The following is a 19,934-nucleotide window of genomic DNA, read 5'->3' as shown; positions in this document are numbered from 1 at the left end:
GACACCCTTCGACTGCCCAGGGAGGCAGGAGAACCAAAGTCACAGACCCAAGCAGGTGGGGCCTCTAAGAAAAGGGTGGCTGTCCTGTCATTTCATGGCCAGTCCCTAAAGGCCAGTGTGCAGGCCAGGATGCTACCGTGTGCCTTGATCTCCCCAGCAGCGCTGTGTGCGTGGGACATTCTGTCTGGCCCCACCTGCCAGCCTCATTGAGAAGAGAACATGAAATCCTCAGAACGTGAAGTCCGGGCCCCCTGGGACCAGAGGCCGCTTACCCAAGGCAGGAGGATCTGTCCTGACCCCCGTGGGAATGCAAATGGGAGGCCTGTGACCACGGCTGCCACTTTGGGGGGCGGGGGGAGAGTCCCCAGGATGGAGCTGATGTCACCTTCCTTGGTCTTGGCTTTGACTCTCCCTACTCTGCTGCTCCCACTCTGGGGCCTTCCACCAGCAGCTCCTCGCAGCCGCTCTAAGCAGCCGGTCCTCCCTGAAGGAGCGCCCGCTTCAGCAGCACGTTTGTACCCCAGGCCCTCCCTGGCACCGCCAGCCTGTTCCCCATGGCGGGTCCTCACACCTCCAATCCCTCACCTTCTGACAGACGGTTCCCCAAATTGTGCAAGCCGCAGGCCCCACCAAACCGAGAGCTGCCCGCGAAACACCAGCACGTCGCATTACTCACCGAATTTTCACCGAGAGCCCTCGGAGGGCGACGCACGACGCCAGGTCACTGGTGTGTGAGGATGCCCGGGGGCGCTGACCCCAGGGGCCTGGGACAGACCACCGTCAGCACGGCGCCAGCAGCAGTGTCCAATATGGACCTTGCAAAACCAAACCCCGCTCTCCCAGTGGCCCCTGCCCAGCTCGACTTGAGAAAACATCCAGGGACCCAGGGGGAGTAGAAGTGAAGCCAGGAAGCCCCATGCTGCTCCCTGAGAGGCTAGGGCAGAGCACACAAGGTTCCAGGCTCTGGGAGGACTCGCTTAGGAGTCGTCCCCGGGGCCCTGCCTGGTGGGACATTTTGTTCCCCAGCCCAACCCCACCCAACTGCCAAGCTACGATGCTTTGAGGAGTGAGAGAGAGAGACAGACCAGCGACGATGCATGGAGACAAAGACAGATGAAGACCTGAGAAGGAACACAGGAAACACAGAGGAGCAGCGGGACGGGGCTGGGGCCAAGACAGACGTCAGGACAGGGACAAAGAAACGGTGTTGAGAGGAGACTGGGGGTCAAGTGAGAAGGGAAGAGAGGCCCGCCAAAGCGCAGCCTCCTGTCACCACGCACAGCCCAGAAGAGGGCGCTCAAAGGCCCGCCGGGGAGCGGTGCCGCTGGAATGGCAGGACCCCACCAAGTAGGCCCCCCCCACCCCCGGCCCAGGGACTGGAGGGCCAGGGGTGACGGCCACAGCGGAGAGCACGGACTGAACGCCCACGAAGCCCGGCGGGGGGCACGTCTGGGAAGCAAAAGGTGTGGACCTTGGGGGTGGGGCCCACACCAACATCCTCCCCCACCTACAACCCCAGAATCTAATCACCCTCAGACCAAAGCAAGGGCCAGTGAAACAGCTCAGAGCTTAGGAAAAACGGAAGGAGCAGGGGAGAGATCAGGAGAGAGGAGAACAGGAGACAGACAAGGAACCCCCCCCCCCCACCTCTCTAGGGCCATTCCCTTCCCCCAGGGGACTATCACCGCCCAGACTCACTGCCAACATCACAGGGTGGTGGGAGAGGGCGTGTGGCCGAGAAACCACCCTATTCTGGGGGCCATAAACATCAGAGACAGAGAAACACCAGAGACAGAGAAAAACACACACACACACACACACACACACACACGCGCACGCACACACACAGAGAGGTTATTACATAATTTCCACTTTCTTTCCTCCACCCTTAAAGTAATGTTCTATCTGACAGGCTCCTCTCTGAGGGGGGAAAAATGACAAATCCAATCCAAAATTCAACAGCCTGTGTTCTGTTCGGAGAGCACACAGTGTACTGTACAGCCCATAAAACTCCAAACAGCCTCCAGACACTGCTGCAATCGTCCTCCATCAAAACACTTTGTCTTGCATACAAAAATAAGATACAGCGCTGAACGGAATACAAAATCAGCCCATTACAGTACAGGGAGACTGCTACTTAGCAACCAGGGGGCTCTAAAGCCTCGGTGCTCTACAGGAAGCAAAATCTGTCGAGCCTGTTGGGCAAATGATAAACATTAGCAGTATTAAAAAACACAAAAGCCATGTAAATGGATAGACATAATGTGAAAGCGAATTTATAGAATAAATTGGGTCGGGGGACTTGGGTGCAGGGGGAGAGGCTGGGATTCAGAGGGGTAGAGGCAACGAGCTTCCCCAACCCCTGCTAAGGCACCATATGGAGAGAGAGACATGTGTATTTGGTGGGGAGGGATATGCGAACCCCTTTTCACACAGGGGCTGTAGGTGCGGGGCGGGAGGCAGGGGAGGGGGTGAGACGTGGTAGAACACTGTTTAATACAATGACCTGCAATGAACTTTGCCAGCTTCCTCTGTGGGGCTGGCCCGACTGGCCGTCTTCAGGGCTGGGAAGCTGGGCCACGCGCACCCAGCAGCACCGAGGCGGGCAAATGTGGGGTTTTACCTGCCTTGAGGGGGGAGGCACCACACCCAGGGCTATCACAGGACCTGTCACTTGATGTAAACACAACCCTCCGCCAAAAATAAATAAATAAATAAATAAAAAGTTTAAAACAACAACGACGACGACCCAGACAACGAAACCAAAAGCACCCCATCTGGGCTGGAAAAATCAGTATATTTCATCAGGTAAAGGGGAAAAATACTCTGGCTGTGAATCAGCAGCAGGGTTTCGGATCCCAGCCAAAACAGGAGCTAAAAAGCAAAACCATATTCTTCTGGTCTCCATTTAGGCTCCCGAGGCAGAAAGCGAGAAGGGGCGGGGGTGGGGGGGGTGGTGAGGAAGGGGGCAGAGGGGGGAAGAAATGTATTTTTCATCAGCCAGTGTATAATTTATAAACAGCATTAAACAGTTTTTGTTTTCTTTTTCCTCTCTCCCGTGGATGGGCTTGGACAGCAGTCAAGCCTGCATTAATTTCTGCTTTGGGTACAGTGTGTTCTTGGAGGCACATCTGCAGGCGATCATAAACTCTCTGGAATGCTGGCAGAACATCCAGGCCTGCCGGCAGGCCAGTGACGACACCACTCTGGGAAAAAGTTCGGGAAGCGGGCCAAATTCAGGGCAGGGAGGGGGAGAGACAGACCAAGAGCACAGTGTTCAAGAGCGCGCGGGGAAAGTGGCTGCTTTTCCCCTCTTCCCCTCTGTCTGCACCCCAACATCCACGCAGATCCTGGGCCCCCGAGCCACTCCCAGCAGCCCCTCCCTGTGCTCTGAACCCATCCCCCCGCACAGTGCCTGCCTCTGCAAGGCGTGTTGAGGGAGATAAGGGGCCTTGGGAAGTTTCTTCTGGGTCATCTGTTTTAGCCCGATGGCATGGCGCAAACTTGAAGAACGGACAGGGACATTCGCCGAGAGCAGGCAGAGAGGAGATGAACCCATCTTAGGCTCAGAGGTGCCAGCAGCAAGCGGTGGGTCCTGAGAGGCCCCCGTTAAACCCAAGATGCCTCTCCCGTCAGCTTGAGGACCATGCCTCACCGCCACAGGGAACTGATCAGCTGCAATGCCTCCCTGTCTTTGGGAAGAAAGACCCTGAACCCCAAAGCTAAGTGTCCTAAAAAAGAAGAAAAAGGAACAAGTACAATCCGTAGATCTTTGATGTCTCATAATTTCTTTCCCTTCCACGGGATCAGGACAGGAGAAAGCTCAAGAGAACCAATCTGGTTTCTGGCCCTAACCCCGCCAGGCCTTTTCCTGCCAGATGGGATGACCCAGGCCCCCGATGATAGGCCCTGGCCACCCTGTGCTGTTGCTAGAATCCGAAAATCCATCAGCCAAACACCATATTCCTTCCCAGTGGCTCTGATAGGGGGAAGAGACTGGTGTCAGGGGAGCTTTCTCAAGAGCCATGGCTCACAACACCTGGAGAAAGGCAGGAGGGTTGAGTACAGGGGACTGACCGCTGGCAGGACTGGACTCCCAAAGGAAGGCCACCCTTAACCGTGGCTGGAGGTATGGGCCTATCTGCCCTCCAACCATGCCCCAAGATCATCAGGCACACTGCTTCTCCAAGAGGGTCTGAGAAATCCTACGCTCCAGGTTAGTGTACATCAAAAACCCCACAGTCCTTTCTTTCCAAGAAAAAAATAAAATAAAATAAAAAACCAAGTGTCACTCTGTCATTTAATCCTTCGGTGGTTCTCCAGTGTTGCAGGTAAATGCAGAATATTTTGGTATTCAAGGCCTCCACCATCCTGCCTCATCCCGCTGTTTCCAAAGCTTGCCTTCTAGAAGGGATACCCTCCCCGTGTGAGTTCCTCCTAGAATTCTCTTCTGGGGCTTTGTGCACACAAATGTCTTTGACCATGACACCTTATAACCAAGTATCTCTCCTACTGGATGGTCATAAGTTCCTTGAGGGCAGGGATGCTGTAAGCTCTCTCCAGTGCTAAGTACACAGAACCTGAAGTCCACTCAGCACTTGGTAAATGTCCACTGGCTGAAAAAATGAATAAGACTCCCAGAAAAGGGGCAGGCCATGGAAACACGGGAATCTCTAAATAGCATGCGGTCAAGTCAAAAACAGGGGCAAGCCGTTCTGGGTTTGCTCGCTTCTAATCCAGCAGCACTGGCGCCAAGCTGTGGGAGATCCTACCTAATGGGAAACCTTACACCAGCAAATCCCAGAACTAACCCGAGCCACCGCCTGGGTCTGTGGTCTCTGCACAGACATCCCAGGGCAAGGAATCACCACTCAAGGGAGAACTGGGAGTGGCAAGGACACAGCAGGTCGTAGATGCTCTGGGACCAATCCCCACAAGGCACAGGGCTGCACAGGGTGGGGAGTGAGAGGTCAGAGTAATCCCAGGACGTGGAGTGGCTTGGATTCCTGCCCTGCTCACTGCCACAGTCCTACACCTCATGTCCTCGTTCTAGAAGGAGCAGCTCTGCAAAAACATCCCAGGTGGTCACTCTCCTGACCTGACCTTCCTTTCCCAAACCCACCTCCGAGAAGGCAGGGTGTCGCCTAGATCAATCTCATTAGTTAATGAGTTAGGTTATTGTTTGTTAATTTAAACATATTGTTATTATCAGGTATATCTCATAAACACTTGATTAGTTAACGCATTCAAATCGAAATAAAAACTTCAATTAAACTGAACATTCCCTACTACCATTTAGGGTCTTAAAAAAGAAAAAAAAAAAAAAAGAGGGAGAGAGAGAGAGAGAGAGAGGAAGAGAAAGAAAGAATTGTCTCCAAGAAGGGCCTCCTACAGGGCAAACTTCTAATTAAACAAATTGTCAATTTCAACACAATGAAAACTGATTTAGGAGTGTAAATTTAGTATTCTAGTCACTGAAAATAAAACCTCACATCGTCGGCCTCGTACAGGCTGACTTCTTTCGAGAGGGAGACGCAGAGGACAGGAAGACAACGTGAGAAAAGGGCCAAGCCCAGAAGGAAGAACGAGCAGGCGCATTTCATCCTTTCCTAAATAACATCTCCGCAAAGTCAGTGTGGCCTGTTCTCCAGCAGCGAGAAGCTCTCTTCTTGCCTCCTCCTTCACCCCACCCCTACCAGATTAGAAAAAAAAAAAAAAAATTAATCGTGTATGATGACAAAGTTGGCTCAGCACTCACTGTACACACTGTACCCACAAGGCTGGCTCCCCGCCAGGCCTGGCCCCAAGCCAGAACTACAATAACAAACACAGGCCATGCTAGCCAAGAGGGGGTTGGGGGCAGCCAGCGCGCGAGCAAGGAAGTGCGAGAGGAGCACCGTTCAGCTGGCCCGAGCAGATGAAAACAGCAGGAATGTACCTGCCCAGGGCAGCAACAACACTGAGGGGAAGCCAGGAGCACCGTGACCCGCACCCAGATCCCAGGCTCACCCCTCCAGGGCCTGCCCCTTAAAAAAAAAAAAAAAAAAAAAAATGTCTCCAGGGTTCTGGGGCTAAACGCTCTGCTGTTTTAGGCTCTATAGAGCCGCTCCAACCCTTGGAGAGAGAGTCTGCAAAGCGGGTCGCCAGCACTGCACCCCCTCAGGAGCCCCTCTTGCTGGCAGCTCCTAGGAGGGAGACTTCAAACCCCAGCAGCAAGAAAATCTCCCGTCATCTAACTGAGGTCGCCTCAGAAACATCCCAGGGTTCTCTTATCGTGCAACTGGCAGAGGAGTCAGAATGTGTAGAACCCTGCTTCTGCCACTGGCCCCCGAGAGAAGGCCTGTCACACCTGGCCCAGCCCTCCAACACCGACCCCCGATCCCCCTCCCCCGGGGAGGCTGTCCGGGTGTCTCAGGGGGTGCGAACAGCTCAGGAAGAGGTCTAGCCTCTCTAAGCCCTTGTTGCTATTTCTTTTCAAGACATCCCAGCACAGGGTGAGAGGTATGCAGGACAGCAGAAAGCCGCCACAGAGAATAGAAGTATCAGAGTCTCAGAAGGCTACGAGCCATCTGCAAAAGCGAATTAAAGCATGATGATGACCCTCACACCTCCCCCGTCACCAAATCCTCTTTATCAAGGGCGTCGGCAAGTGCATTGCAGAGAGCCAAGTAAACCGGCACAATCAGATGTCATGGAGAGGAGAGCCTGGGGAGACAGGACCCAACTCTCAGAGCTGCTGGGGGCATTGGGCTGAGACCATAGGACCATGCAGTGGCATCTCAGCCGGGACGGGAGTGCAGGTCCTCAGGTGGCCACTGGCTATAGAGGGGTGGTGCAAAGCCACTCACCTTGCCTGAACTGGGGGCTCTGGGCCCCCTGCACATGGGTAAGTAGTGTCTCCCCCTCTGCCCCTCCCACTGGCATCACCAGTATGGCCACCAGCGTGGCCGGGACTGGCTCACTCACACTCAACCAATACTGGCCGGGGGAGGGGGTAGAGGGGCTCCTGGCTGCCTCCCCAGGGAACCTCTGAGAGACAGTCCACACCATTGGTATTGCAGGAGGGACCCAGCAGGAGACTAGAGCTCCCTGACATGCTCCCCCAACTGCTCTCATTCATCTGACCAGTTACCTAGCAACTCCAGCAATGGGCCAGGCAATGTGCCGCTCATAATGGGGACAGACCCTGTCCCCACTTGCTTACAGTCTATCAGAGGAGCTAGGGAGAGGGAGATTCTATTTCCGGAGAGCTGATCGTGCATCAGGCCCAGGGCTGAGGGTCCAATGGGAGCCTTACAACGCCTCTGAGAGAGTTAAGAGCTCCCGTTTACAGATGAGGATACAGAAAAGCTTTCATTTCTCGCCCAAGACCACATGGTGAAGGAGGTAGGTTTCCCAATTTCTATCCCTGACTCCAAGCAGGGGAGATAAGGCAAGTCCATAAATAACCAGAACACAAGGAGGAACGACTGTGCTCACAGAGCTTCAGATGAAGACATACGGACACCCAGAAGAAGGCAGGACGGCTCCGGGCTGAGGGTGGAGGAGGGCATTGCGTAAGGGACCTCAGACGATCTGGCAAGACTAGGAAGGGTTATTCCAAGCAGAGGGAATGGGGTGAACAAAGCCACAGAGCTGGGAAAGCAAAAGCTGTGTCCGTCTACACAGAGCGCAAAGCAACAAGTAGCTGAGTCTGGCTAGAGCATTGGATTCAAGGAACAAGGAAGGAGAAAGGATGCTCCCAAGGCCAAGTTCCGGAGTGGGCAAGGGAGCTTTAACCACAGGCTGAAAAGTGCATTACCCGCATGGAAGTGTCCAGCACCACACACAGACCACACAGGGTCCTGCAGCAGGGAGCACATAAACCAAGACCCGCTCTCTGCGCTTGGGGGCCGGCCAAGCCGGCTGGCAGGCGGCTCTGAAACCCCACACCGAACCCCAAACGGCCTACGAAACTGAAGGCAAACAAAAAGATACGAGGTGCGTTCTATAAAAATTGAACAAAGGGAGTCCGTGAGGACCAGGCAAATGCTGGACATAGGAGGTCTGGACTCAGGACTGCAGACCATCGTGGGGGAGGTGGGCAGGAAGAGGAAGGTGCGGGGGAACAAGGTGTGGGAGTGGGTGACCTTCCAGGGAGGAGGAGCGGAACACAAAGATGTGGGGAAAGACTGCACGTGCTGAGACCGGCCGCCACCTCCCGGGGCACAGAGCCCGGATCTGGAGGGAGAAGGGTGGAAAGCAAGTAGGGGTTAGGGGACTTTAGACGGCACCACAAATGCCAGGGAGAGAGCAGCCCACGCCGCGCAGAGCCACCTCACGCTTTGCAGCAAGACCCTGGCGGCCTGAAGCACACAAAGCACCAAAACAGCATTTGCACAACTGTATGGGCAACGCGAGGACAGACGGCAAACCGCCAGCCAGGTAGAAGCTTCTGGAGTAAAGGGATGGTAACATGCCTCAGGGTCGGAGCTTTGGGAACGGGGGAAAAGGAAGGCGAAGCAGAGGCAGTCAGCATTTACTGACCACCACCTGTATGCCAGGGCATGTATGCAGATGCCTGTGACGCACATTCTGTCACTGGATTCTTTAGAAAATGGATACAAGCTAGCTAGGCAAGACCTGTACCTCACCAAGGCAGAAAACGGACTTTGGGGTACAGATCCACCTGAGGTCACATGGCATATACTACAGACGAGGTCTGAACAGTGGCCTAGCCCCAAAGCCCATGCACATTCCACAGATGCCAGAAGGTGAGGCGCGGGAGGCCACGTGGGACCAAGACAGCAGAGGTCCACATGTGACCATAAGGAGATGACCCTCACCTCTCCCCCAGAATGTGACTCCAAGGGAGAAAGGCAAGGGAATCAGCAGGAAGAGAGTGCTGGCCCCGCAGGGAAGTCTGGAGGCCTCTACAGCTTACCCCAGGAGACCCCCAGCCTCAGAGCAGCACCATGAGACCTGGTGTACAGCCTTCCCTCCACCAAGATCACGCGGGCAGCTGGATGTCAGGTGTGTCCACTCCCCCTGCCTCACGGGGCAGAGCGGCTTTGCCCAAATACAGGTGAATCTCCCCGCAGCCACACAGCTGACCCCCCCAGAAATGGATAAGACTAACTCGCCAAAGACAGCATGCCGTAACTAGGTCTGTGTTCCAACTTTTCTCTATCTATTCAGTCAAAGGCTCCTGTATAACGTGACCCCAAGAGTCAGACTCAGGAGCCCGTGAGAACTCAGCACCACCACTGTCGTGCTGACCAAACCATCATCTGCTTTGGAAGGTCCACCACACCTCGGATGCCCACAAAGCCCTGGGGAACCCACACGGACACGAGGAGGGGTTGGTGCAGATGGTCACGCCATCAGGATGAGCCCTTTGCTCCGTGAACCTGGAGGGACCATCCACAGGATGCAGTGACCCAAGGTCCCGGCCAGCAGCAGGGACATCCGTGCTCTGAGTGGGGGCGAAGGCGGGCCAGACGCAGTTGCCTGTGCTCAAATGGGCTGGTTAGGGCAGCATCGCCTACCTGAATGAGCCAGTAAGTGCATTCTCAGGCGCAAACTATCCAGGAACCGCTTTCCGCAGAGCTCACACCCGTACGTCTTCACGCCACTGTGCAGCTTCCTGTAGGGAAAGGAGAAGAGAGGTTGGGGCTGCTCCGGCCGGCTGGAAGGCAAGCCCACCCGCACCTGGGGGCTCCGCAGCCACCCCTCCGGCAGGTGAGCAGGAGGGAGGGGGAAGCTGGGCACGGCTGCTGCCGACGGGCACCAACGGAGATGTCCCTGCACGCGCAGCCAGCCTCGCGCGCCCCTCTTCCTTGGACGCTGCCAAGAAAGAGTCTACTCTTGGGCCTGTCCGAGAACTAAAGAACAGGACTCTCCCTACTATGCTGTCCACGGGCACCAAGACCAAGGGAGGAAAGCCAGCTCCGGTTTCAGGCTGAGGAGGAGGCAGCACCGGAGGGTCACCGGTGACCTGGCACTGACTATCCGTGGAGGCCACCAGGCCTCAGCATCCCCTGGTCCCATCAGGCCTCGCGGTGCTGCAGCCATTCACATGTCCAGCTCCCTAGCGACGCTGCCAGAATCAGGAGGCCCGCACCCGTCCTCCTTCTGTCTCTTATCCCCGGCTCCCGTGGCAGGGACTGGCACATAGTAGGTTTTGAACCACTATAGAAAGGATTTGCCGGCGTTCTGGACACCTCCAGATGTTCTGAGAGCTGCGGGGAGTCTCCAACATGCACGCCCCTCCCTGGAGGCCCAGCCTTCGTCTTCCCTCTCCTTTTGGCTAGAGGCAGAACCCCGGCAGAAAGAGAGAGCGCAAGAAAAGCGGGAACATCGTTCTACAAATGTCACGTGGGGCTTTCCGAGTACGGTCACACACCTTATGTCAGTTTACGACACTGCAATTCTGTGAACTGGGTCTGACCTATAGGATCACCCCGGGAAGAAAGCGGTCCTGTTCACTAGTGGCCACACGCCCAGCCCACGGCAGTGTCCTTATCCCAACTCCGACCGGGCCCTTTCCCACCCAGCGGCGGAGCCGGGTGGGGTCAGGGAAGCGGGCAGGCTAGTGGAGAGCCGGGCGCTGGGAAGGTGGTCTGTGCGTGGCAGGCCGCCGAGGCTCGGAGCTGCTGGCTGCTGTGGGGCCATCTGGCCCGGAACACTGACTTTCCTCCCACCCACACTCCTGTTCTCAGGCCCTTACTTGCCACTGCCAGATCCAGGATCCACCTCCACCCCCGTCTCTGTGCCGTGCCCTGAGGAACGGGGCAGGCCATGGCAGCCAGAGGCAGGAGCTGATGGAGGCAGGACGAGGAGAGCCCATGAGGCTCTCTTAGAGCAACAACCCCTGGCCATCAGACGGTGATGGCTCGAGACCACTGTAGAAGGCTGGAGGGTGGCTGGTAGGGACAATGACAAAACCCGGGGTGTGGAGAGGAGGTACTCTCTATGCAGGCCAACAGCGCCCAGATCTGAGCCTCGGAGCCCAGGTCACCACGAAGACACCAAGTCCCCCATGGCCACCACCTTACAAATCCCCGAATGGGAACCCAGTGGTAAGTCAGAACCTCATGAGCCCCCAGGTGAGCCTCTCAAGTGCCACAGTCCGGGGCCACCGGGGCCTGAGGGCCGCATGCCGTGTCCACACGCCCCGTCCCTTTCACGGAAGTCTTTCTCAATCATGCTGTTTTGTTTGCTCGCTTTCCCTTTACCTCCTTGCCAAAGGCAACAAGTAATTTCTCAATCTCACACACACACACACACACACACACACACACGCACACACACACACGCCTGCATCCCTGACACTGCAGTGCACCCCACCCCCATATTACCTCACTCCTGGCCACGGCTGATCCAACCCAGTTGAGAAATACTAACAGTACAGAACATTTTAACTGAACACTCTTAACTCCAAATAGATTTCACAATGCTGGACACAGGGACATGTCCTAAGACCATTCTGGGTAATCCATGCTTTGAGACATGCACCCAGGTAGCTGCGTGTGTGCCTGTGCAGGTCCACACAAGCAGAGAGCCTTCCTGTCACTTACCCAGGCGTGGCAGATGTCTGCGCTGGGGAACAGCAAAGGCTCACCTCCCAAATGTTTCGGCAGGGGAACCTCTCATATGCGATCGTGGTTGGGCATGGTGGATGGCCGTGGCTGGGTTTCTACCTCATTCAAGCTCATCTTTTCTTCCCCAGTGATTTCTCAGCTTCCAGGCGAGCCCCTGTCTCAGGGGGCGGCTGACTGGAGGACTAATACCCATTCAGATCTGTTTCCCCCGGAGGACGCTGGAGGGACCAGCCTTCCAGTATCAGCAGCCCCCACCAGGATAAGTGTCCCCAACCACACCCTTGGACTCTCCATCTCTTCTCCCTGATGGTTCCAGATCAAATTTCTCGATCCAGACCTCGATGAACACTTTCTGGATAGTCCCACTGCCTTCTCTCTGGATGGGAATGGATTTGCCTGGCAAATGGTAACAGTGGCTTTCCTGGCCTACTGGATCGGTGTGGTGTGAAAGGTGATATACACCTTGCCCCTTACTACGGGGGTAATAGGGTACAGGGAAGAATGCCAGTCGAGCAGCCAGAAGACCCAGATCCTCAGCCTGCCTTGGTCATGAACTTGTCTTATGACCTTGGACAAATTATGTTGTTATAACCTTCCTGTGTTTTTTCACATATAAAGTGATGTGGATGATTTCTAAGGCTCTGGTCCCTTATGGAACTTAAATTTCATCCCTTTCCCTAGATTCCAAGGAATTCCCCTATGGGGCATGATGATTTTTTCTGAGCCATGTTCCACTGTGTGATGTTCCATGATGCCGAGGAAGTCAGGCTAGGAGAGCCCAAGCAAAAATAGATACCCAATCGCAGAAACCTCCTCGTTCTAAGGCCTTCAAAGCCAGATGACCTGAGTTTCCTCCTTTATTCACTTGTGGTCTATCTTTCAGTCAAAGACACTTCTGGAACCCATCAGTAGACTTTCCTTGGAACCACTCAGCTGCCACACGTTTTCCAGGCTTCAGAGACACAGATGTCCTATCTTGTCTGACTGTTGGGGTAAGGACACTGCCTTGTACTTGACCCACTAACTCATTGCCCCACACAGGTTGCAGAGGGGAGCACGGCATCCCCGTGATCCGTACACAGTACGAGGACAAAGGTCCTACTCCCTTGGCAGAGAGATGAAGGCAAGGCACACAAAGTTCAGGAGAAGAAAAGGGAGCACTTCACAATTCTAGGAGTCGAGTAGAGCCCAGCACTGCTTTGCACCTGTCCTCTGTTACCATTCAGAACAACCAAGGGATGGATAAGGAAAGGTGGACGCTTCCAACTCACAGGAAAAGATGATGGTGGAGAATCTGAGTGTGTTCAAGAGACTTGGCTGCCAGCAGATCTCTGTGGCACAGTCTGCAGAAGGACCGGTGAGGACACAGAATCCCAGCTGGCTTCCAAGCAGAAGCGCACATTTGTACGAACTCAGGGTCTCTCTGTTCCATAGGCCACAGCCCTTCACTGTCGCTCCCAAAGTGTTACACCACGGATTTTGATTAAAATGGAAATTCTGTCCACCTCCGTCTTCCTGGCCCCACACGCATAATTTCCCAGTCTGGTCTTGTCATTTTGAGAGGTCTATCTGCTCATGGCCATCTGAGGTCACCAGCCCCCACAGCAGCACAGGAAAGGAGGGCAGCTGGGGACATCTTTGCACCTTTCTGCATACGCCCTTAGTTTTCACACTCCCTTCTCTGGGAAGCAGCAACATTGTTTAACAGCGTCTTGAAAGTAACCCAGTTCCATCATGGCCCAAGAACCCCCATTCTAGACTTCCTGGAGGAGCCATCAGGTCCTCACCACGCACTGCTGGGGAAGGGGCTCAGGATCTTGGCCACCGCACACCCACCCCCCTCCACGCCCAGGAAGTGCTGCTATCCCAGCAAAGCCTCCCCCACTGGCCCACCGGCTAAACCCACAATGAATGTAAGAGATTTTCAATTATGTCCAAAAAGACATAGAAAAAATTAACCTTTAGCACGTTTCTAGTTATTTTCTCAAGGCAACTGAATCATTATGAGAAATCAGAACAAAGCAAATCTGAACCTTTTATAAGGAACTTGAGAGAAAGACTCATTCCTTCTCACTGGTTCTCAACCACACAATTCTCGCTAGTCAAACCGAGCTAGCAAGATACACTAAGCCATCTCCGAGTGCTGGAAGTCTTAGAGTTCATATATTCTGTCTGCTCTGGACTAGAAACCGTATCATGGCAGAAGTCATGCTCATTTCTCCTTTTCTTCATAGGACCTCGATTTAGAAGAGATTGCTCGGGGCTGCTTAAGAAATTCTTCCAGCTAACATGGGGTCCCTCCTCTCATCTTTAACAGTATTCCAAGCCCAAGAGCTTCATGGGCACGTCCAACCCAGGGCTGGACTCTTCCCTGTGGGTCCTGAAGTCCTCACAAGGAAGGCCAATGCCTCTTTTGCAGCCACACAGCAAGTGAGCTTCAACCCAACACCTCATTCTCAAGATGGGCCTTCATCTCCCCTGCCCAACTCGCACACAACAGCAGAAGGAGTGGAGGCCAGGAGATACCCAAGACATACTAGGTCCTCCTCACCCTCAACCTCCAGACATGACCGGCCACAACAGGACTCCTTAAAAGCACCTCCTGTAGCTACTCTCTGCAGGAAAAGCTCAGCCCCTCTCCATCCCGAAGAGGGCCAAGGAGAGAACACTGGGAGAGTCGGTTCCAGGCCCCAGATGGCCAATGTTCAATTTCTTCCCAAGTTCTTCTTCCCAGAAACAAGAGCAATCAAAGCAGACCAATGAGCAAGGAAGGTTTAGAGAGGGAATTCGGTTCCCAAAACCCCAGGGCTACACTCTATCTCTCTCTCTCTCATTCCCTCCCTCCCTTTCCTTCTGGGGATCTGCAAGTGCCTGACCCACAGGTTTTGCTGGGCAGACCAGCACTGAGAACTAGGGTCTGTTGATGGGGTGAGCAGGAAGGAACTACCCATTTTTGAAAAGGGGGAGTCCATCCTATAAGGGTTTTTATAAGGTTAAGTTTTCCTTGTCCTCAGCTTAACTGATCCCATGCCCAGAACCAACACTTGGCTCTGGCCAGTGAGGCCCTCACAGTCCCTGCAACTTGCCCTCTCTTTGGTCTGAGCCGTCCCACAGGCAGAAGCTACCCTAACACTGGGAGCTTCTGCTTTCTCATCCCACCACCATCAAGTTGACCTACTCAGGGCTTCTAAGGGGTACTCAGAACAGGCAAGGATGAAACAGGACATTTTGAGGGTCAGATGTGAACCAAGGTCTGAATGACCCTCTTCTCTCAAAAGTCTGCTACCACCATGGAATCAATATTCTCCAAGATCCTCTTCTAACCATGCGAACCCAGCCACCATCTCACCTCCTCCCGCTCCTTCCTCTCTTGAGCAGGACCTGGCATGCTGCCACGTGTCCCCAGTGTGGTCATGGTTGGAGACACGTCCCTTCACAGAGCTCTGCCAACCTGTTCAGTCTCGAAAACAACAAATGATTCCTAAGCCCCGTGGTCAGAGAACCTCACCCTGGCCTTGCTCACCTCTCCAAAAAGAGACAGAACCAAGAAAGCAAAGGGCTTACATATTTCAGCAGTGGACTAACTCTTTTCTCCAAGACTCTTAAAGCTCAAAACGCACCTTCCATGTCCATTTACCTTTAATTCAAATGGCAAGAGGAAGGCCAAATTAGCCATTGCATTCTGGGCTCCAATTTTAAGAAGGGATGAATAAAAAGTTATCAGGCTATCAGAGATTTATACCCAAAAGCAACTTCCGGGGAGGTTTCAAGGTGTTCCCATACTCAGTTCAATCTTCTGTACTTTCTACACGTGCCTTTCTACAAGGAAAGGATACCCTGAACAAAGCCTGTTCTACGAGAGACCTCCACCCTGAACCAGGATATATGGGATACTCAGGGAATGTTCCCTACGCACTAAGGGTGACATTATCTTGTCCTGAGGAATGCCTCTTAAATGCCACCAGCAGGGACAGATTCCAGTCCGAGTGGGTCCTTAGTCACCCCTGACATCATTCTCCTTATGTGCTATCTTGGAGTATCAAGGCCATGATTTAAGACCAAACCATTTGTAAGTTCTTCCAAGCTAGAAGCTCCTTGAGGACAGGTCTCTATTTCTGCCTCCAAACCCTCAGTACAGTGCAGACAACCAGAATAGTCACATGAGAAGCTATCGCTCATGAAGAAGTCGCCAACCACCCCAAGACAGAGGGCTACCTGACCACTGAAATCCAGGCCTGGGACCACCCGGCATTGATGAAGAGAAGCCAGGAACCCCCGGGGCGGAAAAGAAAGAACATTTCTAATCTTGACTAGAGAGTGGGTCACTTTCATTTTCTCAAGGCATAAGGGAAATTATCCTTTTACCCACTCTTTTTTTCCTTTTAATGTTGAGATTAGACAGTCATTGGACAAGCTGTGAATGCTTAGCTGGTATTACCACAAATTATCCTTGTAGCAATAGAGTTCATTGCTCCCTGACTAGTCAATATTAATAAACATTACCGAATGCTTTTACAACACAATTTATTTTTTAATATAGCTCTTTATGTATGCCATAAAGTAAATATACCAATAAAAGGCAAGGATTTCAAACAACAGATTAAAACACAAAACCAAGAACTAACAGAGTGCTAGTTAACGCCTTCCGTGCTGCACGATGGGGGAGACAGGATGTCCAACGTGTGCCCCTCTCCTGAGAAGCCAGGCCCGCGGAGCTCTGGAGAACTGTGGCCGTTCATTTGCTTTGGAGCCTTTCCAAGAGAGGGGGAGAGAACAACAGGGAAGGCATGTTTCCTCAAGAATGGAGAATCAAGGGGCGCCTGGGTGGCTCAGTGGGTTGAAGCCTCTGCTTTCGGCTCTGGTCATGGTCTCGGGGTCCTAGGATCGAGCTCTGCATTGGGCTCTCTGCTCAGCAGGGAGCCTGCTCCCCCCCCCCGCCCCCGCTCTCTCTCTGTCTCCCTCTCTGCCTACTTGGGATTTCTGTCAAATTTTTTTTTTTTTTAATTAAAAAAAAAAAAAAGGATGGAGAATCAAGGTGTAACACACGGGCTGAGATCCTGTTCTGGGGGCAGGACACCCAGGGTTCTCTCCAGTTCTGCTGGTAATCATCCAGTGACCTGGGTCAAACCGCTTACCCTCTGGAGATTGCACTCTCTGCCCTCCTCAGCAACACAAGGGTTGAGCAGATGATTTCTCAGACCCTTTCCAATCAGGTTTACGACCCTGCAAGGCTGTGGGGCTGACAGGGGCCTATCTATGCTCACCAGATTGTAAGCTCCAAGGATCCATCCCAGTTTCAACCCCTCAGCCTCCGTGACCGAGCGGAGCCCAGAACCCAGGAGGGGCTCAGTTGCATTTTTGTTGAATGAATGAACAAACATGGGAGGGAATTCAAAAAGAAAAACGTGGAGGTTACAAAACACACACACAGACAAAACACTTCCACCCCACACACATACACACACAAACATCTATCAGTCCAAGAACAGTGGTCCCTATTGTCCAAAAGAGAAGGCCTCCATGGGGCTGTTAGAAGAAGACTATGCGCCCTGCGTTGGCCTGGGAGCAAGGCCAACCTGGAGCTGACCCAGTGGAAGGAGCTATCCCTGTCCCCATCCTTGAAAATAAGGGGACAATGGCACTCCCCACGGCTATAACCACAAGTACAGTGGCCCTTGATAAGGCTGCCCGGGTGAGCGTTAAAATACCGTGTCAGAAATGACAAAGGGACACACTAATCTCCCCACAGCAACTGCTCTGAGAAGGGTCTTCATGGCCGCTGAGCACCAGGAGACCCAGGCTTCGGGCTGTTACGTAACGGGGCCTTTGTTTTAAAATACCGAGCTCTCCTAAGTCATTTATTTGAAATATCTCTATCAACAAATTTCACCAAGAACAAAAGTTTTTCATTTGTGTGCCAGGCTATAGGATGATCTTATCACACACAATCTCATACAGTCTCTTTCAACAAGGTCTTAGCGCGCTTATCTGCGAAGTTCCTGGTAGCCAAATATGATTGAAATGTTCTATTTATGTTCACTGGATTAAGGAGATGTTGCAAAACTGCACAAAAAACCTGGCAGGTGTAAGCAAGGTATTACAGCCTGGGCGGTTAAGATCTGAGGGAAAAGAATCAATACACACTTTTGTAGGTTTCTTTCTTTTTTCTTTCTTTCCTTTTTTTTAAAAAAAGAAACCAGAAAAGTTGTGCTTTTTGAAAAAAGGGAAGAGGAAAAATAGTAAAATGCCTTAAGATTTATAGCTTCTTAGCGCTTTTTCCAAACCCAAAATGGGGCACCATGATGCGTGCTTCCTGACGTCAGCCCAAGGAAAACAAAAATAAATCCAAAATATTCTCTCCAGATCCTAAAAGGCCCTATAAGGGAACTGAACTACGGTTATGGATGAGCACGGTTTTTGCTTTTTCTCTCTCACACCCATAAGAGGCTTTCATTTCAACTAGCACAAATAGCCAGTTTCTGGGAAAACTGTTTTCAAAAAGCTCCAGATTCCTCCTTCATCTTCCCGTGTTGCCTGGGCATGAGGAGGCAGCCTTGTCGCCTGGTAATCTGGGCTCATTTTTACATGAGCTTCTCGCTTCAGCCATGAAGCTGAAATGCCACCTTCCTATCCCACTGCCCAGCCATGGATCCTCAGAGGCTCTGGGAAATACCGGAGGTTATCAAGGGCCTAAGAAAGTTCTTTTCAAATTAAAGCCCTCCGAAAACCTCCTTAATGGGTTTTGCCTCATTCTTTCTGCTTTAGTACACTGAAAATTAAATCACTTCTCTATGAGGATTCCGAGCCGTGAGAGCCATCATCCCCAACCTCAGTTATGAGCCCAAGACGAGAGATTGGGCAGAGGAACCCGTACGGACACCAAATCCTGTGGTGCAAGTCACTGTCACTGTGGAGAAGGAAAAGGTAAAAACACAAAAGATAGCCACCTCTTTGCCAATTCTTCTTTCTTCTAGAAAAATGTAAAAAAGAAATCTAGTCAACTGAGGTTTTAGAATAATAAGGTATTTACAGATCACATCTGACTTTGAAAGGGTTTGCCGAGGATTATCTCAGCCACCCTGTGGCTCGGGAAGAGAGTGCTGCCCCCCCCAACCCCCTTCTGTGAATGAGGAAACAGGCCAAGAGAGGCACCCTCCTATGGAAGCGGGTGGAAGTCTCCAGAATGTTCACCTTGGGATCCATAGCCACAGGTACCCACCTGCAGAGACACTATCCATCTGGCCCATAACATCCTCCCACAGCCGCCCAGGAACAAGCAGGAGAAGGCCACCCGCAGGACAGAGACACTAAGACCATACCCAGAGTCCACAGACAGGCTGAGTCTCGAAGCAGCTTTACAATCTCCTACAGAGAAGACCTCAGGAGAGGCACACCGCCCTCATGCCTGCTAGGCGCTCTTTCCACTCTCCTGTGAAGCAGGGACTGTGTGTACCGGGTTCTAGAAAAGTAAGAATGCACTGGACCGGCCATCCATCTCAGCGGCTAACAGCACATCAGTAGTACTCAGCATTACCGCACCTGAGTGGTTTCCTTTATAGCACTTAACCCAACTTACAGACATGCCCTGGGTTTTCTACCAGTGTTCTTCACCTGTCGTAGCCCGCAGGCCCCTGGAGCCTTGGGGTCTGGCACGGGGCCTGGGACAGAACAGGCATTCGCCACATTCGTTTTCAAGCAACACCTTCATTGAGGTGTCCACATACCACAAAAGTCACCCTTAAATATACCATTCGGTGGTTTCTAGTATATTCAGAGAGCTGTACGACCGCCCCCGTGACATCACCTCACTGAAACCCCGCACCTACTAGCAGTCATTCCCTACTCCCCTCACCTCCTAGTCTCTGGTGACCCCTAATCTATTATCTGCCTCTCCTGAACATTTCCTATAAATGGAATCCTACAGTCTGTGTGGCCTTTAATGTTTGGCTTCTTTCATTCTGCCTCATGTTTTCAGGATTCATCCATATGCAAGCAGGAGTCCCCACTTCCTATTTATTGCAACATAATATTCCATTGTATGGATATACCGCCTTTTATGTATCCACTGATCAGTCAACAGACATGCCTTCTGCCAGGTGGCTACTATGAACATTTGCTTAAGGGTTTTATCTTGTAACAAGGTGGCAGCTTTGTAAGAGCTCTTGGAATAAGAGCCACTGTGGTAGCTTTGTGTAGTTCTTGTCATAAGGGCAGAGGACATAAATCTCACTTCTCCAGGGCACAGGCTTAAGGATTGGAACTTCTAGGTCATCTGGCACCTCCACGTTTAACCTTTTAGTGGCCCAGCTATCTTCTAGGGCAGCTGTAATATCTTTCACTCCATCAGCAATG

At 52.6% G+C, this 19,934-nt stretch overlaps 1 protein-coding gene across 2 annotated transcripts in view; it reads right to left on the bottom strand.

Annotated features, from left to right (window-relative positions):
- ZBTB16 (zinc finger and BTB domain containing 16) overlaps positions 1-19,934 on the bottom strand; it is a 183,116-nt gene that overhangs the window by 80,399 nt on the left and 82,783 nt on the right. For both annotated transcript variants that reach the window (XM_082682722.1, XM_082682723.1), the window contains exon 3: positions 9,528-9,625. In XM_082682722.1, the coding sequence (XP_082538848.1) occupies positions 9,528-9,625 (98 nt within the window). The remainder of the gene's footprint in view (positions 1-9,527; positions 9,626-19,934) is intronic.

Source organism: Mustela nivalis (genome assembly GCF_964662115.1).
Source record: "Mustela nivalis genome assembly, chromosome: 9".
NCBI lineage: Eukaryota > Metazoa > Chordata > Mammalia > Carnivora > Mustelidae > Mustela > Mustela nivalis.
This window is presented reverse-complemented; position numbering and strand designations above follow the sequence as displayed.